Source organism: Carcharhinus amblyrhynchos, chromosome 3 (assembly GCF_965287045.1).
Source record: "Carcharhinus amblyrhynchos chromosome 3, sCarAmb.v2.hapA, whole genome shotgun sequence".
NCBI classification, from domain to species: Eukaryota; Metazoa; Chordata; class Chondrichthyes; order Carcharhiniformes; family Carcharhinidae; genus Carcharhinus; species Carcharhinus amblyrhynchos.
Genome location: NC_137326.1, coordinates 31,152,077 through 31,175,764, shown reverse-complemented (window position 1 = coordinate 31,175,764; position 23,688 = coordinate 31,152,077). Strand labels below are relative to the sequence as shown.

The window sequence follows — 23,688 nt, the reverse complement described above, 5'->3', positions numbered from 1 at the left end:
AAGTCACTGGTCAAAGGAGATAATAGGTTCCCTGATAGTAGATACACTGCAGCACAGGGTATACAGGAAGAAACAAAATAACTTGTATGAAAGGTGCAATAATGAGTTATCTTAATTTTTATATAGGTTGGACAAATCAGATTGTCAAAGATAACCTGGAAGATGAGTTCATTGTGTATTTGGGAAGTGTAACAAACAAGGCCTGTTAAATTTGGAACATAAACGGATGGCCTTTTTTCCTAAGCTACACTAGATAGTCCCCTACTCGCCTTTGATTTACAGGCTAACGTTTTCATTTGCTGTCTCGCTCTCTAGGGGCACAGGGCACATATGCACCAAACAGGAAATTTGATTCAAGGTAGTCAATCTAATTGGCTGATTATTGGATGCAGATATTAGGATAGATCAGATGTCATATGTGGCCTGTTCCCCAATATTTTATGAGCAGGAAACTTTCTAATTTTGTCCACTTTCACTTTTGGAGTGTATTAACAAATTGTATTGATGTGTTTTCTATGTCTGTGGCTACCTTTTTATGAAGTTAATTTGGGTGTTATGTGAATTTAATTCATTATAAGCTAAGTATACCTTCATAACATCTTGATGTAACTTACCCCAATATTTGCTTTCTGATTCACAGACTGGTTAGAAATGGGCACCAAAAAGATTATGGCCAGAATCCTAGGAATATTGATGTTGGTGGGATTTTCTAGTCCTGCTGCAGTCTACGGAGATTTGGCTGGGAGCCAAATTCTCCGTCTTCGCTTTAGTGGCAGCGGGGCGTGAACTGCCAATATGACTGTGTCCCATTTGTTGACATCCAATTGTTGGATCAGCTGGAACCCTTGAACATTGGGAAGACTAAAACTTGCCATCTTCAGTGTCTGTTAATAGTTTCAATCCTGGCTATCATGAAATAAATTGTTCACCATTTTGCCAACTTGTTTGATCTGTCTGACCCAGATCATCACCATCACAAGATTACTTCCTAACACATTCTGCTTCTAACCCTACCTTATCTGTGAATATCATCACCACCCCAGAATGAGTAGTTCTAAAGTCAGATGCGAAAAGGATTTGGTTGAATTTGGCAAAGTTCTGCTGATTACAATATACAAATACTTAACTGAAAAATATTGCGGTTGAGTGATTTCTCGGAGGGGAGGGGCGAAGACGTGCATTTTTAAAGCACTTTTTACAACCACCAGATGTCTCAAGTGTCTTACACTCAATGAAGGATTTTTTTAAAAGTATTGTCACTGTTGTAAAGTTGGAAACAGAGAAGCCAATATGCACACAAACAGCAAAGTGATAATGACCAAATAATGTTTTTGTCATGTTGATTTGAGGGATAAATATTGGCCAGGTCATTTGGAATAACTCCCCCACTTTTCTTTGAACTAGTGCCAGGGGATCTTTTACAATCACCTGGAAAGGTAAAGAGGACCTCAGGTCATCTCATCTGACAGACAGTGACAAGAACAGTGCCTCCTCAGTAAAAGTGTCAGCTCTGACGAAGGGTCATCCAGACTCGAAACATTGGCTCTATTCTCTCTCCACAGATGCTGTCAGACCTGTTGAGATTTTCCAGAATTTTCTGGTTTGGTTTCAGGAGCATCAGCCTTGATTTTTCGGCTCAAGCCCTGGGTGGTCCTTGAACCCAGCACCTTTTGATTCCGAGGCAAGAGTGTGCTACCAGCTGAGTCATTACTGACATTGTATAGTAAGGGTACAATACGCTATTCTCAAAAAGTCTGCAAAATTCAGTTCAATTTAATTAACTTGCAATAGACCATGGTCTCTGTAGGTTGGTGGACCTACAAGTGGACAATAGGGAATCTAATCAGGTTAATAATGAGGGTGGTATTTAAGAAATAAATGTGTAGAGACTGAGTAAGTACATAAATTAGGTAATGAAGCACCAATACCCGCATAAAAAAACTCTGAAAAGACACATTTTTGTTTTGATTTTTGCTTTGTGATAATTACAGGGGAAAACTTGTGGTTACTGAGTTTGGCATTACCATGCAAATTGCATTGTAAGGAAAAGCATCTACTAAGCCCAAGTTACAGCTGTCTTCATGCAGATGGAAGCACTCTTGACATGCTCAACATTAAAACACCATAATGGAGAATGTTGAAACATCTGGCAAGTGGGACTGAGGGATGGGGGAGGGGATGGTTGTCAGTCTCCCAAGTGAGTACCAATAACATAGCTTAAAAAAGTAAACACTGTCAAAGAGCTTGTGAAGTCCAGTGTGAAGTTGTACTTTAAACTGTTGAGTTTTGGGTGATCTGTGAGCCTATGCTCATGGTTCTGACTAAGTATGCATACAGAGAGAATGCTAAACAACTGGAAAATGTCAAATATTAGTTTGGAATTTAAACGTAAGTAAATGCAAAAACACCTCAGCTGCCGTACGTTTTCCATCTTGATTACATTCTCAAGTTTGCATCACAGGATGTCAGGGTTATTTACATGTGAAGTGCTGCACATTATAATTAAATGGAAGGCAGAACCCAAACTGCAGGTACAGAATTCTCTCTTACTCTATTGAACATGCATGCTTGCTCGCTTTCATTGTCTTGTGACTGGTATTGGGTTTCAGGTTGTGTTTATTTTAAGAATGTTGTGAAAAAATCACTTTGTGCTTAATTTGTTGTGCAATTTGAATCACATCAAACTATTTCCAAAGCCACAAAGTTCCTCTCCAGCCCGTATTCCACACTCTAAAATCAGCAAAGAAACTTGGTCCATGTGCTGAAACTACCTGGGGTGGCACAGTGTTTGCACTGCTGCTTCAAAGCACCAGGGACCTGGGTTCAATTCCCAGCTTGGGTCACTGTCTGTGGAGTCTGCACATTCTCCTGTGTCTGTGTGGGTTTCCTCCATATGCGCAGGTCTCCCTCCACAGTCCAAAAGACATGTAGGTTAGGTGGATTGGCCATGCTAAATTCTCCCTCAGGGTACCCAAACAGGCGGCGGAACATGGCGACTAGGAGATTTTCACAGTAACTTCATTGCAGTGTTAATGTAAGCCTACTTGCGACACTAATAAGTAAACTAAACTTAAGCAGTCCCCAACTTTCAAAATCCATCTAATTTCTTTGTGGTTTGAGTCCAGTCAGAAAGCAAGCAGTGGCAGACAAACCAGACTTGGATGATGTAATGGGAATCAGCAAAGCCCAGCAGCTACATGAGGTGGAGGGGTTTAAGCCTGCATAATAGTTAAAATAGCCTCACCTTGTTCAGGAATTTAAAACAAAATCCAAATATTGGGCTTATTGAAATCCCAAAATGAAGGAAGTTGATTAGAACATAGAACATTACAGCGCAGAACAGGCCCTTTGGCCCATGATGTTGCGCCGACCAGTTAAAAAAAACAATGACCCACTAACCTAAACCAAACCCTTACCATCCATAAACCTATCCACGGATCTCTTAAACGCCCCCAAACTAGGCACATTTACAACTGCAGCAGGCAGGGCATTCTAATCCCTCACCGGGCAGCATCTGTGAACAGGGAATGGGCAGTAAACAATTCACCTCTGCCCTTTCACCGAGTGAAAATTCTAATGGAGGGTTATCGACCTGAAACATTCTGCTTCTCTCTCCACATATGCTGCTGCATCTACTGACTATTTCGATCATTTTTACTGGAACAAATTTATCCTTTTTTACTTTCCATATCCTCCTGTCCCCACCCTCAAACTAGATGTTGACTCCAGCCTGGGCCCATGTCCCCCTGTGTCTCCCCACCCTCCAGCGATTGGCAGTGGGGAGTCCCACGTTGGATCCCTGTTGTGAGGATGTACAGGTATAGCTGCCATGGTTGCTGCTGAACCCAGGTGATAGTAGCATTGGGAAGGTTAAGAGGATGGTCAGCAATTTGATGGATTCAATTCCAGTCTCCAGTCACTGTGTGTGTGAAGTTCTCCCCATGGCTATGTGGGGTTCCTACGGATGCTTCAGTTGTCTCCTACACTGCAATGATGTGCTGTTTAGATTGACTGACTGGCCGTGCTAAATTGCCCCTTAGTATCAGGGTAAATTCGTGAGGGTACAGGGGTAGGGCCTAAAGTGGCACTGTTGCCAGTGCTGACTTGATGGGCTGAATGGCCTCCTTCTGCATTGTAGGAGTTCCTTGATTCCTTGGCTGCCCAAAGCAGTATTGAGTTCTTGAGTGTTCCTCAGGTGAGGGGTTCTCTCCAGGGGAAACAACAGACCTCGACTGTGAGTCCAGGATATAGACAAAAACTGAAATTAGATGTCGAAGCCTTCTGTTTAATTATGAAATATGTTACCTTGGCTCCTTTTATTCTGGCAACCTGTTCTGAATGATTTTCTGTAAAAATTCAGAGGAAAGCACTTCAAGCTCACTCTGAAGCTCGCCTTAAAGCATAATAGCATTGATATTAATGATTGCCAGGTTGCTTTTACCAATCAAGCTGCGTTGTGCTTTGAACCACAATGTCTTCATGATGAGGTGGAGCAGAGGCAGATAGAAGAAACGGAAAGGAAGCAAATCCTGCACTCCAGATTCCATTAGATGTCCTGTCCCATGTGTTCAAAGACCTGTCAGCTGAGAATAAGCTTGTTTAGTTACATGACGACCCTTGGCATCAACTGTAAACCCCTCACCTCCTCTCAGTAACTTTTCACCTCTTTGTTGATCCTTTTGCCAATCTAACTCTCACTGCAAGGGGTCAACTTGCCAGAAATCTGGGGCTCTGCCTAAATGTTGTAAATGACTGAGGTCAGGCCATTGTCCAGATTTGTGGGTGCAGTGATAGTGAACATGGAACCAAAGTATACAAAGTGAAATAACTTGGTTATTCAGTTTGAGAGCTGTTTTATTCTTCAAGAGACAAGAACAGTTGTTGAATTTGGTGCAAGGCTTGGATTGTTTCTTGACATTATTTGGAAACTGCTGGGATTAGAAATATCTTGGCCCATGTCTGCCAGCAATTTTTTCTTGTCTGTACATGCAGTTGGCAAAATGGCACCACATGTTTCCGACCATGTCTTTTGAGAAATGTTGTAAGAATGATGAATGTTCCTGAGATCAAAACAATAGCAAGTCTGCTTTCCTCATGGTAAGCTTTCTAAAAAGGTAGCAGTGCATGAACTTCAGAATCGGTTTTTGTAAATGTTCTTGATGTCCTTTGCAGTGCCTTGCTTCCAGGGAAAAAGCCTCAGATACTAAAACTAGTATTCCTGCACTGATCACATTAACATCTTAATTACTCAGTTCTTCCTATTCCTCGCCATGCAAACTGCTGTTTGGCCTTTCACTAGGACCCACACTTATCTACCAGAGGTCAAAGGCATTTTTCCCTCTAGGATTGGAACATTTTCAATCATTGCAGCGCCAGGGATCCGGGTTCATTTCCGGCTGTGGGTGACGGCGTGTGCACATTCTCCCTTTTATCTGCGTGGGTTTCCTCCCACAGTCCAAAAACTGTGCAGGGTAGGTGGATTGGCCACACTAAAATTCCCCTTTAATACCCCAAGATGTGGAGGTTAGATGGATTAGCCATGAGAAATGTGTGGGGTTACAGGGAGAGAGCCCGGGTAAGATACTCTGTCAGAGAATCGGTGCAGATTCGATGGGCTGAATGACCTCTACTGCGCTATAAGGATTCTATGAAATTCTGAACAGTGATAGTTCTTCATTCTGCACCCGCCCCTCTACCCCTTCTTTCACAACTGTGCTGTGAAATAGTCCTACTTCCTGCCCCTCCACATTCTGAAATTCTAAAATGCTGGTATAGAGATTAGCACTTGGTGTAAGTGCAGGAAGTGGTGCTGGGAGCTTTGATGTTACTTGCTGCATTGGCTGTATTTTGCTGCTTTTTGTCCCACTCTCTGAAGTATATCAGAGTGCTTTATTATGCTTTGTCAGTTCGCTGTTGCTTTTGTAAGTAATGAAGTAGAAGGTTCTTTGTATGGCAGCAGTGAGTAATTAATTGCTCTGGAGGATAAGAACAAGTTGGTCTGCAACACCGACATTTCTTTCACAGGATTATGCTGTCTGTCTCCATGTTTAATGTAGACCAGCATGCTTCATTCAGTGGTTGTCAGGGGTTTCCTTGTGTTTCTGTTTGTCAGTTCTATCGCCTATCTCTATCAAAATGGTACTTAAAACATTACAAATTTGTAATGAACTGTTACATCATGCATGGTCCAAATATAACGAGACCTGTCAAATTAAAAAGAAACCTCACTATGATCTCTTTTCACAATTGAGTGTAAGCATAGGCCTTTATTTCAGGTATTGCAAACATAATTATATTTAGATTTAAAAATGTGAACCCATTGTGCAATTGATGCTGTGGCAATCGGTTTCTCAGGAGCAATGATATGCTTAACGATTGACTTTCTCACAACCTAAAAACTAGTTGATTGTCCTCTGCTCTGAAATGGTTTCTCATACAATGGAGCAACAGAGTGGTTAGCACTGCTGCCTCATAGCACCCAAGTTTGATTCCCAGCTTGGGTCACTGTCTGTGTGGAGTCTGCAAGTTCTCTCCGTGTCTGTGTAGGTTTCCTCCCGCATTCCAAAGATGTGCTGGTTAGGTGGATTGGCCTTGCTCAGTTCTCCCTCCATGTACCCGAACAGGCACTGGAATGTGGTGACTAGGAGATTTTCGCTTCAATAACTTCAGTAAGCTTACTTGTGACACTAATAAATTTTAAACAATGCTGTCCATAAAAATTAATGTTTTGGGATTTTTATTTCTTGGGCCCAACAGAAATTTTTTAGTATAATAATTTTAAAGTCAGATTCAGTTTATGAAAGGTTCATTCTCACAGAGAGAGGTCATTCAGGACAATAAATATGACCGCTTGGGTATGAAGTCCAAGACTACCCTGGTTACAAAGGTCTGTTTATTTTTACATGTCATTTTGAATTATCAAGAGACAGGAATTTATTAACCTTGTTCAAATATCGGGCTTCTTAGGAAAGTTGAAACACTGGAATAAAAGGACAACGTTGGCTTGGGTACAAAGTTGGTGGAGTGACAGGAAGCAGAGTAGTGGTGGGAATAGTTGTTCTTCAGATTGGATGAAACTATCATGGTGTTCCCCAGGGATCAGTGCCAGGGGCACTGCTTTTCTTGACTGATATTAACAACTTGAACGTCTGTCTGTGTCGAACAGTGTCATTGATTGCTGATGACACAAAATGAGTGTGCAGAAGGATATTGATAAACTTCCAAGAGGATAAATTTAGACAGGTTGGTGGAATACATAGACAGATGGCAGATGAAATATAACGCAAAGTGATTCATTCTGGTAGGAAGAACGAGGGAGGCAATATAAATATAAAGGATGAAATTCCAAAGGGTATGTAGGTAGGCTTTGCTAACAGAGGCAACAGAATACAAAAGCAAGGAAGTTCAGATGAATCTTTACAAAAATACTGGTTTGGCCTTTCTGGGCACCATACAACAGAAAAGATGTCATGGCTTCAGTGAGGATACAGGGAACGTTTATAGGATTGTTTCCCTTCGTAGGACATGGGTGTTAATAACATTTGTTGCCCATCCCTAATTGCCTTGAACTGAGTGACTTTCTAGACTGTTTCAGATGGCAGTTAGGAATTAACCACATTGTTGTGGGTCTGTAGTCACATGGATGGCAAAGATGGTTGAGACGTGATCATTGTAGAAGATCATCAGTGCAGAATAAGGCTGTTTGGCCCATTTGAGTCTGCACTGACAACAATCCAACCCAGGCCCATTCCCCAGTAACCCCACATATTCAAGAGGGACTAAACATAGTAGGGAGGGATAAACTGGCCCATGGCGGAAGGGTCAAGATCTAGAGGAGACAGTTTTTAGGTGATTGGCAAATGAGCCAGAAGTGACATGAGGGGAAAGAAGCTTTATACACAGTATACAGTTATGAACTGGAATGCACAGTCAGGCTGGTAGAGGCGGATTCAATTGTGGCATTCAGAATAGAATCAGTAAACACCTGCAAGGAACATATTTGTTGAGCTAGGGGGATACAGCAATGGAGTCGAATTAAATTGCTATTGCAAAAGATTGGCACAGGCTTGACAGGCCGAATTACCCCCTGTGCTGTAATAATTTTACGATTCTGTAAATAGCTATCGAATCCTGATGGTTTTCATTCATTATATCCATAAGAAGAGGTAACTGACCATACAAGTGTCAAATTTCCACACAATGGGAATGTTTCATTGTTAAAAGTTTTTTAGCTTTGTCCAATTAAAAGAATTATACCAATCACATAATTGTACTTGGACCTGCACCAAAGTGGGAAGGGTCAGGACATGTTGACCTCTCTCCAGGTACCCCAGAGTCAGGGAGAGTCCTCGGGCACCTAAAGAGAGGAGTGCCACTTAGGCACCCAGGGTGTCCTCCCAGGTCACTCTAAAGGTACCCTGAGGCTTGTAGAGTCCATTTAGCTTCTGTGCAGTAGCCATGGTCCTTGATTGTTTGATCCTCCCCATTTTACATGGGTCTGAGGATAAGATTAAGACTAACCACACAAACTTAATGGATTCTTGCTTGAATGAGCTCATTGATGAAGAAACAAGCTAGTTCATTGCGCATTAGGCTGTCAACTCCACCACTTAGCTGGCCCTGTTCTCTGTGGTTTGAGTTGACTTCAGTCAGTCCAAAATAGTTGTGCTGAACTCCTCTTCCTTGATGCCCTGAGACCTCTCCCATATTGGTGGGAGGGTTGGAGGCTAAATGTGATTCTGGAAAGTTGGTCTTTGAGTGATCATGAACTGAAATGTGGTTCCCAACATAGCTCAGCGGAAAATTCGACTCACCTTTAATCTGTCTGAGAACAAAGTTACAAACCAATTTTCCACTGGGGGGGAGGGAACCAACTCTTCATTCCCACTGAATGTTGTGCCCCACCCCCTCTACCATTCCCATCATTGGCAAGGGAGGAAAATTCCACCCAAAATTTCATATTCAAACCATTGTTGACAGGAATGGTTTTGGAGAAGCAGTCTTTGTGCTAACACATACTGGTTGTAAGTCCTGCTCTGAGGCAGAGTGGGAAAGCACAAAGTGACCTTCCTATAAAGCTCTGACGATATGGCAACTTTTATCCAAAAATTAACCTGACAGCCAATGGGCCCCCTGGGGAATGCCAAAAACAAGTTGTCGAATTAGCTTTAAAGACAAGGGACTATTGGTGTCAGTTGTAATATTGCCTGTGTTTAAAAATGGAGAATATTGTTTACAAGAAATATATTTTTATATCTCAGCACAAATAGTGGGTCTGATTCTCACCCACTCTTCTCATTGGGATAGGTCCAAGTGGAGGGTTCACATGCTGTGTAGGCTCGTACCCCATTACCAATGAATTTGGGCACCTAAAGAGAGCCTGCTGCAGGGACTTAATTTAAATGTCAGAGTCAGGATCTGAAGTCACCCTTGGGGTGCGCACATAGTTTTAAATGTGGACTACACAAGAGCAGGTAGGAAGCTATGGGGCATTGTTTTGTAGTATTATAGAAAAAACTTTATACATCCACACCCTGATTTGTCACACCTTGAGGGAGTAATTTTGACATTGGCTGATGATGTAAAGTGGCCAATATTGATTCAGCTGCCTGAGAGGCATGTCTCCAATTTTTCCTTTCTGATATTATGTTACTCTCTAGTTGTCTGACACCTTGTACTGCCTAATCCAAATATGTGTGCCACAAACAATGAATGTATTTGGAATATGCAGATAAACTCACCAGCACCAGAAAATGTAAAGGGTCTTCCACTAACCCAGATACTTTATCATTGCAGCCTTGGCCTTATCTTCAGTATGGCAGCATTTTTTTGCCCAACATAAAGATGTTGCCTTGATCACACGCAATGTTTTAGCCAATTTGTTTGGCCCTATGACAATTGGTACATATGTGGTTTGGATCCCTGCCTTCTATTGAGATAGCTATCGAGGGGACATATGTTGTAACATGTCCTGTTGGCTGTAACAGCATTCCGTGGCCAATGGTTACTATAAAGTGGTTTCTTGACAGATATCAAGGAGGTTGGTTCTGAAGTGAACTTTGAAACTGGAACAGGTTCAGTACTTTGGCTGCTTGATGACTTGCAGCTGGTTTCAGTCTGGTTCTCAGACTAGCTGACCACCAATGGTTCTTAAATTCAAAGATGGCCCAGCATTTCTCTGATTAGTGTTCGTCTGCAGTCTGCCCAGGTTTCTTCTGAGTCTTGGAATAGTGAAGAATTTCCACTATCAGGAGCCAATTCTGGTCACATGACCAATAGCATTGTCTAACCAGAATGGCTTAAAGCTGGCAGACCATTGCTATAGGAGATAGATGGTGGTCTTTCACACTTGTGGATAACCAGTATCATTGGCTTTCTTCTGTTAAATTGCAAACCTGGAGACAGTTTACTCAAAGTGCAGTGGTAAGTGTGAATTCCACAGGTAACATTACTCCTGGTATGCTCATTTCAGGGAAAGGTCCTCACTCATGGTTGTTGAATTCAGAACTTTGTGGAAGCCTGATAGTTTGTGTCAAATAAACAAAGGTCACCTGAACCTTTGGCAGTCACTTTGACAGTTCTTTATTGGCCATTTTAAACAAATAAGAGAGGTTCCAGGAGCTTCCATATAAGCTCAGTTCACGTGTGAAGTTAGGAGTATGATGTGCCTTTGGGCATGACACTGGCAAAAGATTATGTGGGAAGGACCATTGTTAGGACTGTAATGACATACAATGATCCATCCCTTTCTAAGTGCATGTCTATTTAGGAGCTTGTTGGATTTTTTTTCCTTGACAGTATTAACACAATCACCTTTCATTTAGCCTCCATGTACTCTGAAAGGCACAACAATCCCTCGGAGATCAGAAGTCTCATGGCAGAACCCGATTATTTTGACGATAACCCAGAGCTTATCAAGCCCAAGAAGCTCCTTAATCCTGTCAAAGCCTCCAAGAGTCACCAAGAACTGCATCGAGAACTCCTCATGAACCAGAAGCGGTAAGCAAGCTGTCTCTTATAACCTTTTTGGCTCAGCAAGACACTTTATGAAACTATATAAAATGATGAAGTCTACCATAGCACTTACAGATGTTGGATAATATATTGCTGGGAATTTTTTTGAGCCAGACATTCCAAGTTGCAGATCTGCCCAGGAATTTGTGTAATTCCATTGTGATCCATTTCATTGGAAATTGAGATTTTATATTTGTGTTGTACAACTTGTCTTTTTGACAACTGCTCATTGAGCTCAAATAACCTTTGATCTCTGATTTCTTTCTTTTTATTACAGAATCTTGCAAAATATATTGTAAATGCTCTGATGGTTTAATGTGAAAACAATTGTAAAATTGAACAAAGATTAATTATTTTATGTAATATTACAAATAAAGTATTGGGAATGTTTTAAAATATTTGTTTTTACCTTTCCTGGTTTGGATTTGTGGTGTAGTATACTTGGGATTTTTAAAATCCTTTCACAGAGGGATAAGCAGCACAGGCATGGCCAACATGTTCATCCCTAATTATCCTTGAGAAGATGGTGCTGAGCAGCTACCTTGAACTGGTGCAGTCCATGTGGAACAGGTACACCCACAGTGTAAGGCAGTCCCAGCATCTTGATCCTGTGTCAGTGAAGGAATGGCCATATGGTTCCAACTTAGTATGCTGTGTGGCTGGGAGGGCAGCGGTGTTCCCATGCATCTGTTGCCCTTGTCCTTTGAAGTGATAGAGGTCAAGTGCTGTCAAAGGAGCTTTTAGTAAGTTTCTGCAATGCATCTTTTAGATGGCACACATTACTACCACTGTGTGCTAACAGTAGAGGAAGTAAATATTTAAGGTGGCATTGATCAAGCAGGCTGCTTTGTCCTGGATGGTGTCGAGCTTCTTGAGTGTTATTAGAGTCATACACAACCAGGCAATTTGTGTGCTTTGGGGACTCCAGAGATGTTACACACCACAGAGTTCCCAGCCTCCTACCTGCTCTTGTAGTCACAGTTTTTATGTGGCTAGTTCAGTTTCTGGTGTGTAACACAATTGTTATGCCCCAGCTTAAATGTTGTCCAGGTTTTGCTGCATAATGGCATGGACTGCTTCAGTACCTGAGGAATTGTGAATGATGCTGAACATTCCTACTTCTGACCTAATGATGGAGGAAAGGTTGGTGGGCAGAGCTTTGATCTGATCGATTGGTGTTGGGATTGTTTGGCCCAACCCATTGTATGCTGCATATGCCGTTTAGCGTACAAGTAGTCCTGAGTTGTAGCCTCACCAGGTTGGCGCCTCATTTTCAGATATGCCTGGTGCTGCCCCTTGTAAGGTGTTAAGTCTTATTAAGCTATTCAGAGTTTTGGATAGTTCTACAGTATTTATTAATTACTAGAAACTATATACATTGGTACAGTGAAGGTTCAAGCTAGGAGCTGTCTCCATGTTTACTTCTATACATGGCTGTGTCCCATACTGTGCTCCCTTAGGTGTGGATCACGTGCTGTCTTACATCACTGTAGGGGTGGCATTGCACTTAGTCCTGCATTAACCCTTTATGTGCCAGACCCTTATGCAACACTCCAGACGTAGCTAGTTGCACTCTTCTTTGAACCAGTACTGATTCCCTGGCTTGGTGGTAATGGTAGAATGAGGGTTGTGTTGGCCATGAGGAGTTGAGGGGGTTGAGCTATGAGGAGAGGCTGAATAAACTGGGCTTGTACTCGTTAGAGTTTAGAAGAATGAGAGGAGATCTCATTGAGACGTATAAGATGATGAATGGGATGGATAGGATAGAGGTGGAAAGACTCTTCCCGCTCAAAAAAGACAATAGGACTAGGGGGCACAGCCTCAAGATAAAAGAGGGGCGGTTTAGAACGGAGTTGAGGAGGAACTTCTTCACTCAAAGGGTGGTGAATCTCTGGAATTCTCTGCCCGTTGAAGTGGTGGAGGCTGCCTCGCTAAATATTTTTAAGACGCGGGTTGATGGGTTTTTGATAGGAGAGGGGATTAAGGGTTATGGGGAGAGGGCGGGAAAGTGGAACTGAGCAGCGACAGATCAGCCATGATCTTTTTGAATGGCGGGGCAGGCTCGAAGGGCTGGATGGCCTACTCCTGCTCCTATGTTCTTATGTTCTTATACAGATTGTGATTAGATACTGTTCTTTTACTAATGGCCCTCAGCGCCTCATAGAAATCCAGTTTTGAGCCGCGATTGGTTCTGAATCTATCCCATTTGGGAGGATGCTGATGTGGCACAGCATGTGAAGATGGGTCTTTATGACAAGTATTGTGTGGTGATCACTGCTACCTATCCTTCCATGAACTGATGTATCTGTGACAGGTAGTATGGTGAGGATGAGGTCAAGTTGGTTTTTCCTTTTTGTTTGTTCCTTATCTACCAAACTGCATCTGGCACTGTTAGCAATGTCCTTCAGGACTCAGCGAGCTCAGTCAGTAGCAGTGCTACTGAGCCATTCTTAGTAATGGATGTTGAAGATCACCATTCTGTGCTCTGTGCTTCATCCAAGTGATGTCCAACATACAGTACTGATTTGTCAGCTGAGGAAAGGCTGTGGGTTGGATAGAAACTAGAAGCGGGAGAAGGCCATTCAGCCCTTTTGAGCCTGCTCCACCATTCATTTTGATGATGGCTGATCATCAAATTCAATATCCTGATCCCTAGAGAGAAATTGCTTCCGCTGGCAGGAGAGTGTGGGATAAAGGAGCATAACCTTAAAAATCAGAACCAAGCCATTCTGGAGAAAAGTTGAAATTAGGAAACATATGTGGTGGGAGAAGTGTGGAAGTCTCTAAACACAGTAGTTGTTAGTAGAATTTGTAATTTTGTGATCAATAAATGTTTGCTTGACAAGAATGTAAGAGGACGTGGAATCAGAGCGGGCAGATGGAGTTAGGATGCAGGTCAGATATGTTTTTTTTGGTGCAATAGTGGCTGAATACCCCACTGTTGTTCCTATGTTACAATGTTCTATTGTCTTTATAATTTCAATAATTGATCGTGCTCAGGTAGATACGTGTTAGCCATAGTGACAACACATCCAATTTGCTGAGGCTGACGTTTGTGTAAAACAGGATTGACTGGTACACCTGAGGGTGGCACAGTGCTTAGCGCTGCTGTCTCTCAGCGCCAGGGACCCGGGTTTGATTTCCGCTTGAGTCACTGCAGAGTCTGCACGTTCTTCCATGTCTGTGTGGGTTTCCTCCATGTGCTGTGGTCTCCTCCCACAGTCGGAAATACAAGCTAGTTAGGTGCATTGGCCATGCTAAGTTCTCCCTTGGTGTACCCAAACAGGCGCTAGAGTATGGTAACTAGGAGATTTTCACAGCAACTTCATTGCAGTGTTAATGTAAGCCTTCTTGTAAGACCTAACAAATAAATGTTAAACTTTCAGCTCCAATATTTCAGTATCCCGTGAGGAGCATTTTCCTCAAGTGCAGACTTCAATTTTCACCAAGGTGATAAATCATATACCTGTCACCTCGGGAGACATTTTGCAGAAATGAGTTATTTACATGGGTGAAAGCTTTGAGTTGAAATGTGGCTTGAAGAGACAAGGCCAGAAAAGTGCCTAGGAAATTGAGGAATATTGCTTCAAATAAATATCCCAACATCAACGAGCTAAAGTTAAGTATGATCAGTTTGTGCCTGTTTTCCAGTGAATTCATTTAGGATCACATGCGTATGGATCTTATTTATTCTGTTTAATTCCATGTCTGCTTGTTATGTTGATTTGCCCCTATTTATTTCTGGCTACTAAATTTTCATTAATGTAAAGCTTGAGTAGTACTTGGCTTTTTGAGCCACAGGGTGACTGGATCATTGGAATAAAGTGACCTTGGAATGGAGTTTATGTTCACCGTTGCTCCAGTGTTGCGACCAAGGCACTATCAGACTTCTGTGCATTAAGATTGTGCCACCATCATCTGGAGAGAAACCTCCTTTTTGACCAGAGATTCTTTCTTTTCCTTTTTCTATTAAGCTGTGAAACATCAGGGTGCTCATGTGCCTGAGTTACACGTGGAACTCTTGCCTGCTTCACTGTGTGCCAAAATCATTAACATCCAAAATAAACATGGCCCAATTTGTTAATTACTGAGAGTCTCTAATCTGAGTTAGATGATTGGAAATCCCTCCTCTACTTTAATAAAACTCAAGGATATGTGTGGACTTCAGAGGCGGCTAGAGATCAGATTGGCAGATCCTTAAATAGAGATTAATGAGAAAATACAGTTCAAAGTGATTTAATAAATTGAACTGTCAAAAGTTTACTTTGGGTCATGTTATTACAAGGTTATTTTGCTTCCCATTATTTTAAGGAATGACCAAAGTTTGAACACTTTGTTTAAAATCCTAGAAGTGATCGCTATTAAATGTGTTTTTACTTTTGCTGGGACATGTACTTTGTATCTTCACCTTTTTATCTTTTAGAGTTTTGGCTTTATGATTAACAGAAGCCCAGGGGAAAAAAGCTAAATTGCACAAGTTCTTGTGGTTGTTTTCAGCAGTGTGCGAGAGTGGATCTTATTTTAAGTCTTGTTTCTTCAAGTCCTGACAAAATTAACCTTTTATATCAGAGGGAAAAAGTAACTTCAAGTTGCACTAGTTACTGTATTTTAAGCATCTTGGAATGCTTGGTATACTGGTGTACAATGGCACCTTGGTTTTTAACTAAATACTGCTACAGAGCTTTGTCAATGGTATATCTACATCACACTGCATTAGTAAATACAGCCAGATGCAGAGTATTCTGATGTTTGTCTATATTGTGAGTAGGCTAATTAAGAGGGAGAAGGGGAAAATAAATCTTGGCATTGAATTGAGTCAATGCTTTTTTTCCCTTGGGACTTTTTAATATTCTGTGCTTCTCAGTATACTACTAAATTCCCCAAGGCAGGTCAGCTATGGTATGTGCTGCCACTCCCCACACAAGAATATCACCAATGTTTCCATTTCATGCTTCACTCCTGTCAAAGCTGACTACCAATAGCTGTTCTCTACCCCCCCCCCCCCCCCCCTCCCCCGTCAACTCCTGAGTAGGCACCATTTAACACTGGGTGAATTCAGCAGGATCAAATACATCAACATGGTTAAAAATCAGACCAATTTTACGGGAGGCCAGTGTGTGCTTTAATCCAACTCATATGTCCTATGTGGCTGCTGCGTGTTTTACCATTAGATTAATTTTGCATCCATTGGATGAGGGCAAGATTGGACACATCTGTGATGACCCTGCAGTCGAATAACCTACTTGTAATTATCACAGCTTATTTGACAAATGAGGTTGTATTTGAAATTGTGTGATTTATGTTCCACATGGTTGGGGTTATTTAATCTCTTTTTATTGGAGTGAGAGCACGAAAGTGTTTATTTGCAGAAATAATAACTGGGAAGGATTGTACCATTTTGATATAAAAATACCAGATAAAGTTTAATACAGGCAAGTACTTAAGTACTCCATATTGGCAGATAAAATAAGTGACACACTTCTATGAATGGGACTGAAATAGTTATAAATGGAATTTAAAGAGACCTAAAGAACCTTAAACTCAATGTTACAATCCAGAGCAGCAATCAACAAAGGCAATAAAATATTGAACCATACAGCTAAAATCATAGTACAAAGCAAAGGAAGCATGATCAAATGGTACAGTGCAATTAGCAGGCTACAGCTTGAGTACTGTGATGAATGATCGAGTCCTGGACATACAGCTGATCCTTGGTATCAAAATCCTGAATTATTAAGAAGCATGGAAAAATTTGCTTCTTTTCAGGCTTGATACCATGTGTCTGAGATGTGATTTCACAGAGGTATTCAAGATATTAAACGATATGGAAATCCAAAATATTAAATTGAGTGCTGAACAAGAGGATATAGATTCAAACAAATAAATGACAAATTTATGGCTAATGTCAGCAGATTCTAGACATGAAGAATGATCATTGGAATTAATTCCAGATGGAGTAACATAGGCAAAAACCCCTGGATTCATTTCAGAAAGAATTGGACGTTGCAGTGAAATGACTTCCAGTGTCTTTTGAACAGAATAACCTTTTCTCATCCGTTATTATCTTTTATGACTAGGTGTTTGTGTTACTAAAAAGGGGGAGGTTTAAATAGCAACTTAATTTATTAACATGTTATGTTAAACCATAGAATCCCTACAGTGCAGAAGGAGGCCATCCAGCACATTGAGTCTGCACCAACTCCTCAAAAAAGCAGTTTACCCAGGCCCCACATTTCGCGCCCCCCCCAACCCATTCCTGTAACCCCACGCAATTGTGATGTGGAGATGCCGGCGTTGGACTAGGGTAAACACAGTAAGCAGTCTCTCAACACCAAGTTGAAGTCCAACAACTGTGTGCCTTTTGTACGCTCTGTTTGAGACCAGAACTTTCCACTCAACTGACGAAGGGCAAACCCCGAAAGCTTGTGGGTTTACTATCAAATAAACTTGTTGGACTTTAACCTGGTGTTGTGAGACTTCTTACTGTGTTTACCCCACGCAATTACCATGGCTACTCCACGTAACCCGTATGTCTTTGGAGTATGGGAGGAAACCGGCGTACTCAGAGGAAACCCACACAGACACAATGTGCAAACTCCATACAAACACTGACTCAAGGCCAGAATTGAACTTGGGCCCCTGACATTGTGAGGCAGCAGTACTAACCACTGTGCCACTCAAGGAATTCTTTTTTTTAACGATGAATTCTGTTTTAGAGGTACTCAGTGCAAAATGAAATATGCAATTTTAACTCCATTTTGTCCTAAATTTGGAATGTTTTTGGTGTCTGATCATTTAAAAATCCGTCTACGTGCTCAGTGGAAAATCTGTTTATTTATGAGTCTGCTAGGAAGATCTTCTGATATCACAACCTGCATTTTTTTTACAGATTACAGAGCTTTTACCTCTAAATATGCAGGAAGGATTTGTTTGACAAATTTTTAACTTGTTTTAATCTCCTGGTTTGCTGAGCCAAGTGCCTAACTTCTTCCCATTTACTCAATTATAATGTGGCCTACTCAAGGAGATCATTTCAGTGATAAATAATTGTTTAATTACGGGCAGCACAGTGGTTAGCACTGCTGCCTCACAGCACCAGGGATCCAGGTTCAATTCCGGCCTTGGGTCACTGTGTGGAGTTTGCCTTTTCTCCCCGTGTCTGCGTGGGGTTTTCTCTGGGTACTCTGGTTTCATCCCACAATCCAAAGATGTGTGGGTTAGGTTGATTGGCCATGCTAAATTGACCCTAGTGTCAGGGGGATTAACAGCGTAAATGTGTAGGTTTATGGGAAAAGGGCCTGGTTGGGATTGTGGCTGGTACGGGCTCGATGGGCCAAATGGCCTCCTTCTGTACTGTAGTAATCCTATGATAAATTAATGAGGTGAGTGGGGAAGGAAGAGGAAAGCGAGAGAGCAGGATTATCCAACCTAAAGGCCGAGAACCCACATATCCTCTGAACTGAGTATCCAGACTTCAACTTCCTTCAAACTCGATTTGGATTTTCGCAGCCCAAAGGTTTAGAATGTGCTGATATCCGTAAAATTCTAAAACGGAATACCAAAATCTGTTGACATCAGCAATTTGGGATATGCAAGTTTACAGGAAGATTGGTTTATAAATTAAATTACATTTATTCCCTGAAGCTTCATGGTTGGAGCTCCTTTGTGTGGAGGACAGAATGATGACAAGTTCAAGAGCACAATACAGAGCAACCTTACATGTGTAACAGCCACTTTTTTTTTAGCAAGTTACTGGAGAATGTTCTGCATCTTCATGCAGGACCCCTGTAAAAGAGTCATTCTGTTCACGAGAACTCCCACTTACCTGATGAAGGAGCAGCACTTCGAAAGCTAGTGGCTTGTGCTACCAAATAAACCTGTTGGACTTTAACCTGGTGTAGTGAGACTTCTTACTGTGTTTACCCCAGTCCAAAGCCAGTATCTGCACATCAAACAGTCACTGGCACACGGACACCAAAGTCTCACTGAGTATCCACCTCTCTCAATTTACACCCCTTAAAGTAATAATCTGTCTTCCCATTATTGCTACCAAAGAGGATAACCTCACATTTATCCACATTATATTGTAGATGACCACACATTCTGTGCAAATCACGCTGAAGAATCTATGCATCTTTCTCACAGCTCATCTTCCCACCCATCTTTGTATCACTTGCAAATTTGGGGATGATACGTTCAATTCCCTCTTCCCTGCAGAACTCCACTAGCCACTGCCAATCAGAAAAAGACCTATTTATGCCATCTCTTTGCTACCTATCTGCTAACCAGCTTTCTATCCATCTGCGATGTTACCCTGCAATCCCATATGCTTTAACCTTACATAAGAGAGGGGATTAAGGGTTATGGGGAGAGGGCGGGAATGTGGAACTGAGCCACGACAGATCAGCCATGATCTTATTGAATGGCGGGGCAGGCTCGAAGGGCTAGATGGCCTACTCCTGCTCCTATTTCTTATGTTCTTATATAATAGTCTGTTATGTGAGATCTTGTCAAAAGCCTTCTGAAAGTTTAAATAAACCACATCCACTGGTTCTCCTCAGTCAGCTCTGCTCTTTACATCCTCAAAGAATTCCAGTAGATTTGTCGTGCATGATTTCCCTTTTGTAAATCAATGCTGACTTTATCTGATTATACTCCAAATGCTGAGTTATGAAAGCCTCAATAATGGACTTTAGCAACTTCCCTAGTAACAACATTAGACTCACCAGTCTAATGTTCCCTACTTTCTCTCTACCTACCGTTTTTGATGCCTCCACTCAGGGGAGCCCTCTCAGTTCTTGAGTGCGATGAGTCTGTTCTCTTGATTGGAGTATGAAGTGATCTCATTGAAATGTACAAATTCTTAGGCTTGACTGGGTAGTTGGTGATAGATATTTTCCTTGGCTGGAGAGCCTGGAACTAATAGTCAAAGACTTGGGATAATGGTTAGGCAATTTAGAGCTGAGATTCAGAGAAACCTCTTCACTGAGTGTTATGAATCTTTGGAATTCTCCATATCAGAGGGTTGTGGTTGCTCAGTTGGACTATATTCAAAATTGATATTGTGGTAGCATGGCCCCTTTAATGGACAATCCTTCACAGGCCATATGACCAGGTCAGAACCAATGCACTAAGATCACACAAAGCTGGCCCTACTGGGGGAGAGGGCATGCATCCCACTGCCTGAGAGGCTGCAGTTGGAGTCAGGGTGTTGTTAGTAGACCTAATATAGCTGTACTGTAAACCCTTTGTTTTATATAGTTCTTCTCAATCAATTAAATTCTTTAGTTTGTTACTTGCCACTTCGTGACCTTGAGTTATTATGGGTATCTATAGATTCTTGGCAATCAAGGGATAATGTGGGAAAGTGTAGCTGATACACGAGTTTAGTTATGATCTTACCTTCAATGGTAGAGCAAGCTCCTGTTTCCTTTTTATAAAAATGATCCCATTTTAGAATATATCCATTAGCCTGAATGTTATGCGACTGTTCTCTATTAAACGTTCCTAATATTTTTAGGAGCCTTGTGCCCAATCCGGGTTACTTTCCAATTTACTGAGTAGAGCTGGTTAAGCATGTCTTTGTCTTTGCTCCTGTTCATTGATCCATTTATAGGTTAATAAATCTCAAACCTCAAGCAGGCTGGTGTCCAAATCGGGGTGAAAAATCCAGCTGATGTTCAGTTAATAAGATATCGAATTAGTAACTGCGAACCTCTCTGGCAAATAAACAATACCCTGGCAGACCATGTAACTCTGACTGCAAAGTACAAAACAAGAAATAAAATTGGCAGAATTCAAATAATGTCAAAGATAAGTATGGTCCAACTTACAACGACTGTATTGAAAATAATTGTTTCAAAATTTCTCATTGCTGGAAAACAAATTTGAGAAGAAAAGTTTGTGTAAAATTTGACAATGTTTCCATTTGCCTTAGTTTGGCAGCTGTATGGCAAAGCAGATATTTACTCAACAGACATTGATATGGGAATTTCATAATAGCCAAACTGGGACAAAGGCTAAACCAATACGATACCTTTACAATAGACAAAGTTGCAATCAGAACAGAAACTTAACAGCAACACATGGGAGATCATTTTGGGAAGAGGGCTTACTTTTCACAAAGATAAAAACATTGTAGATGCTGGAACTCTGTAATCAAGGCAGAAAAAAATGTTGGAAAATATTCAGCATGTCAAGGCAGTACATGTGGAGAGAAATATCAATTGAACATTCCCAGGTTCTTTTTTCAGTAGACTGGACAAGACTAGAGAGATGATCAAATTTAAGTATTGAGGCAGGGAAAGTGGTGGTGGAGGGGTGGAAAGAACAAAAGAGGATTAGTAATAGACAAAGGCAAATTACTGTGGATGCTGGAATCTGAAACACAAAAAATGCAGGAAAATCTCAGTGGATCTGATAACATCTGTAGAGAGAGAATAGACATGATGTGGAGATGCTGGTGTTGGACTGGGGTAAGCATAGTAAGAAGTCAGTAACAACACCAGGTTAAAGTCCAACAGGTTTATTTGGTAGCACAAGCCCTAGCTTTCAGAGCACTGCCCCTTCATCAGGTGAGTTGTGTTCACAAATAGGGCATCTATAGGCACAAACTCAATTTGCAAGAGAATGGTTGGAGTGTGAGTCTTACAGGTAATCAAGTCTTAAAGGTACAGACAATGTGAATGGAGAGAGGGTTAAAGAGATGTGTATTGTCTCCAACCAGGACAGTTAGTGAGATTTTGCAAGCCCAGGCAAGACATGGGGGATACAGATAATGTGACATGAACCCAAGATCCCAGTTGAGGCTGTCCTCGTGTGCAGAACTTGGCTATCAGTTTCTGCTTAGTGATTCTGCGTTGTCATGTGTCGTGAAAACCGCTTCGGAGAAGGATACCTGAAGATCAGCAGCTGAATGCCTGTGACTGCTGAAGAGTTCCCCAACAGGAAGAGAATACTCCTGTGGTGAATAGAGCCAATGTTTCACATCAGGAAGACCCTTCATCAGAGCTGCTAAAATTTTCCAGCATTTTCAGGATTAGTAATAGAGTGGAAAGCAAGTGGGATTAAATGACAAAAAGAGGTAATGGTGAAAGGCAGAAAATCCCCCTGTGTACCCAACTCCTGCAAAAAGAATATATTGGGAGTGAAATTTGTCTTGACTTTCCATGGATAAAGCCACTGGAGATTTGAGAGCCAATGTAATCTTTCCTTGTGTTTCTCTTGCAGTGGTGTAAGTTCAGAAAACAAGCCAGAACTACAACGAGTGCTGGAATACAGGCGGAGAGATCAGCTGATTCGGCAAAGAAAGGAGGAAGAAGAGGCACGCAAAGTTAAATCGCCTTTTGAACTTCAGCTCCTGAAAAGGCAGCAAAGATTAGAGCAGGTTAGAATGAGCAGATATTTTGGAGAATTTTGTTGTTCAGTAATATCTGAACAAGCAGTCTGGAGAATGAGCATGCAATAACAAAGTTAGGCTATGTGACTTTTTTAAGCTGGAAAGCTGTATCAGTCTCATCAGGAAAACTAATTAATGTTGTATTTCTGTGAGTAAATTGCATTGCTTTAGTATTACCCCAAGAAATCTAACTTGTCTAGTAATATATTGGCATGCCATGTTGATGGAACAAAATTGAATGTAAAAAATGATCTATTGTTTATTAACTGCTTAAAACTAACCAGATGGGCCACAAATATTATTTATTGAACAAATCCAAAAAAACTTGTTCAAAGACTTCTTCCCCACCTACCTGACACTCCAGCCACAGTCTTCACAAAGCTCTGTCTTTCCTCCAAATTCTATTTGGTTCTCCTCTGCTCCAAGGCAACACCTCTGTCGTTATGATACAAGAGAAAGCAAAGGGGATAGAGACACAAGGGGAGAGACGTATATTGGCACAGAGAGATTGAAGTGGGAGAGAAAAAGTAATGAAATAAAGAGCAAGGAAAAGCATCGCTAGCAAGTGAACGGAGGAGGAACTTTTTCACCCAAGCGGTTGTGAATCTGTGGAACTTCCTGCCCAGTGAAGCTGTTGAGGCTACCTCATTGAATGCTTTTTAAGGCAAACATAGATTTTTGAACAGTAAGGAATTAAGAGTTATGATTGGGTGGGCAAGTGGAGCAGAGACCATGAAAAGATCAGCCATGTTCTTATTGAATGGCAGAGCAGGCTCGGGGTTGGGGGGAGGGGGGGGGTCAGATGACCTACTTCTGCTCCTAGTTCTTATCACCTTACGATATGCTTGCCAATTCAAGTATTTAATTGTTTACATGTCTTGGGTGGAATTTTGTGATGGTGGGGGCAGGGCAGGAAAATGTGGTGATCCATTCAGAAGTCGCTTGATTTTGGCTGGACCTGAAGATCCTGCCGGTGGGAAGTTCTGTAAAATTCAGACCAAAATATCTCAAAGGATACAAACACAAGTTTTCCTGAGGTTTTTACAAAAAAAAAGTATTTATTAGGATTAACCTGCTAACAATAATAAAAACATTCCAATTTTCATGCACGCACACACCCACTTGAAGCTCACATCCATATCAATGTACAAATTAAGAGCAGGAATAGATTATTCAGCTTTTGAGCCTGCTCCACCATTCAGTAATGATGTGGAGATGCCTGTGTTGGTCTGGTGGGCACAGTAACAAGTTTCAATATCAGGTTCAAATCCAACAGG

General features: G+C 41.5%; 1 protein-coding gene across 4 annotated transcripts in view; it reads left to right on the top strand.

Moving 5' to 3' along the window:
- The window catches only part of LOC145338586 (protein FAM107B-like), a 151,549-nt gene that overhangs the window by 123,526 nt on the left and 4,335 nt on the right, over positions 1–23,688 (top strand). For all 4 annotated transcript variants that reach the window (XM_080182942.1, XM_080182961.1, XM_080182951.1 and 1 more), the window contains 2 exons: positions 10,824–10,998; positions 22,243–22,399. In XM_080182942.1, the coding sequence (XP_080039068.1) occupies positions 10,824–10,998; positions 22,243–22,399 (332 nt within the window). The remainder of the gene's footprint in view (positions 1–10,823; positions 10,999–22,242; positions 22,400–23,688) is intronic.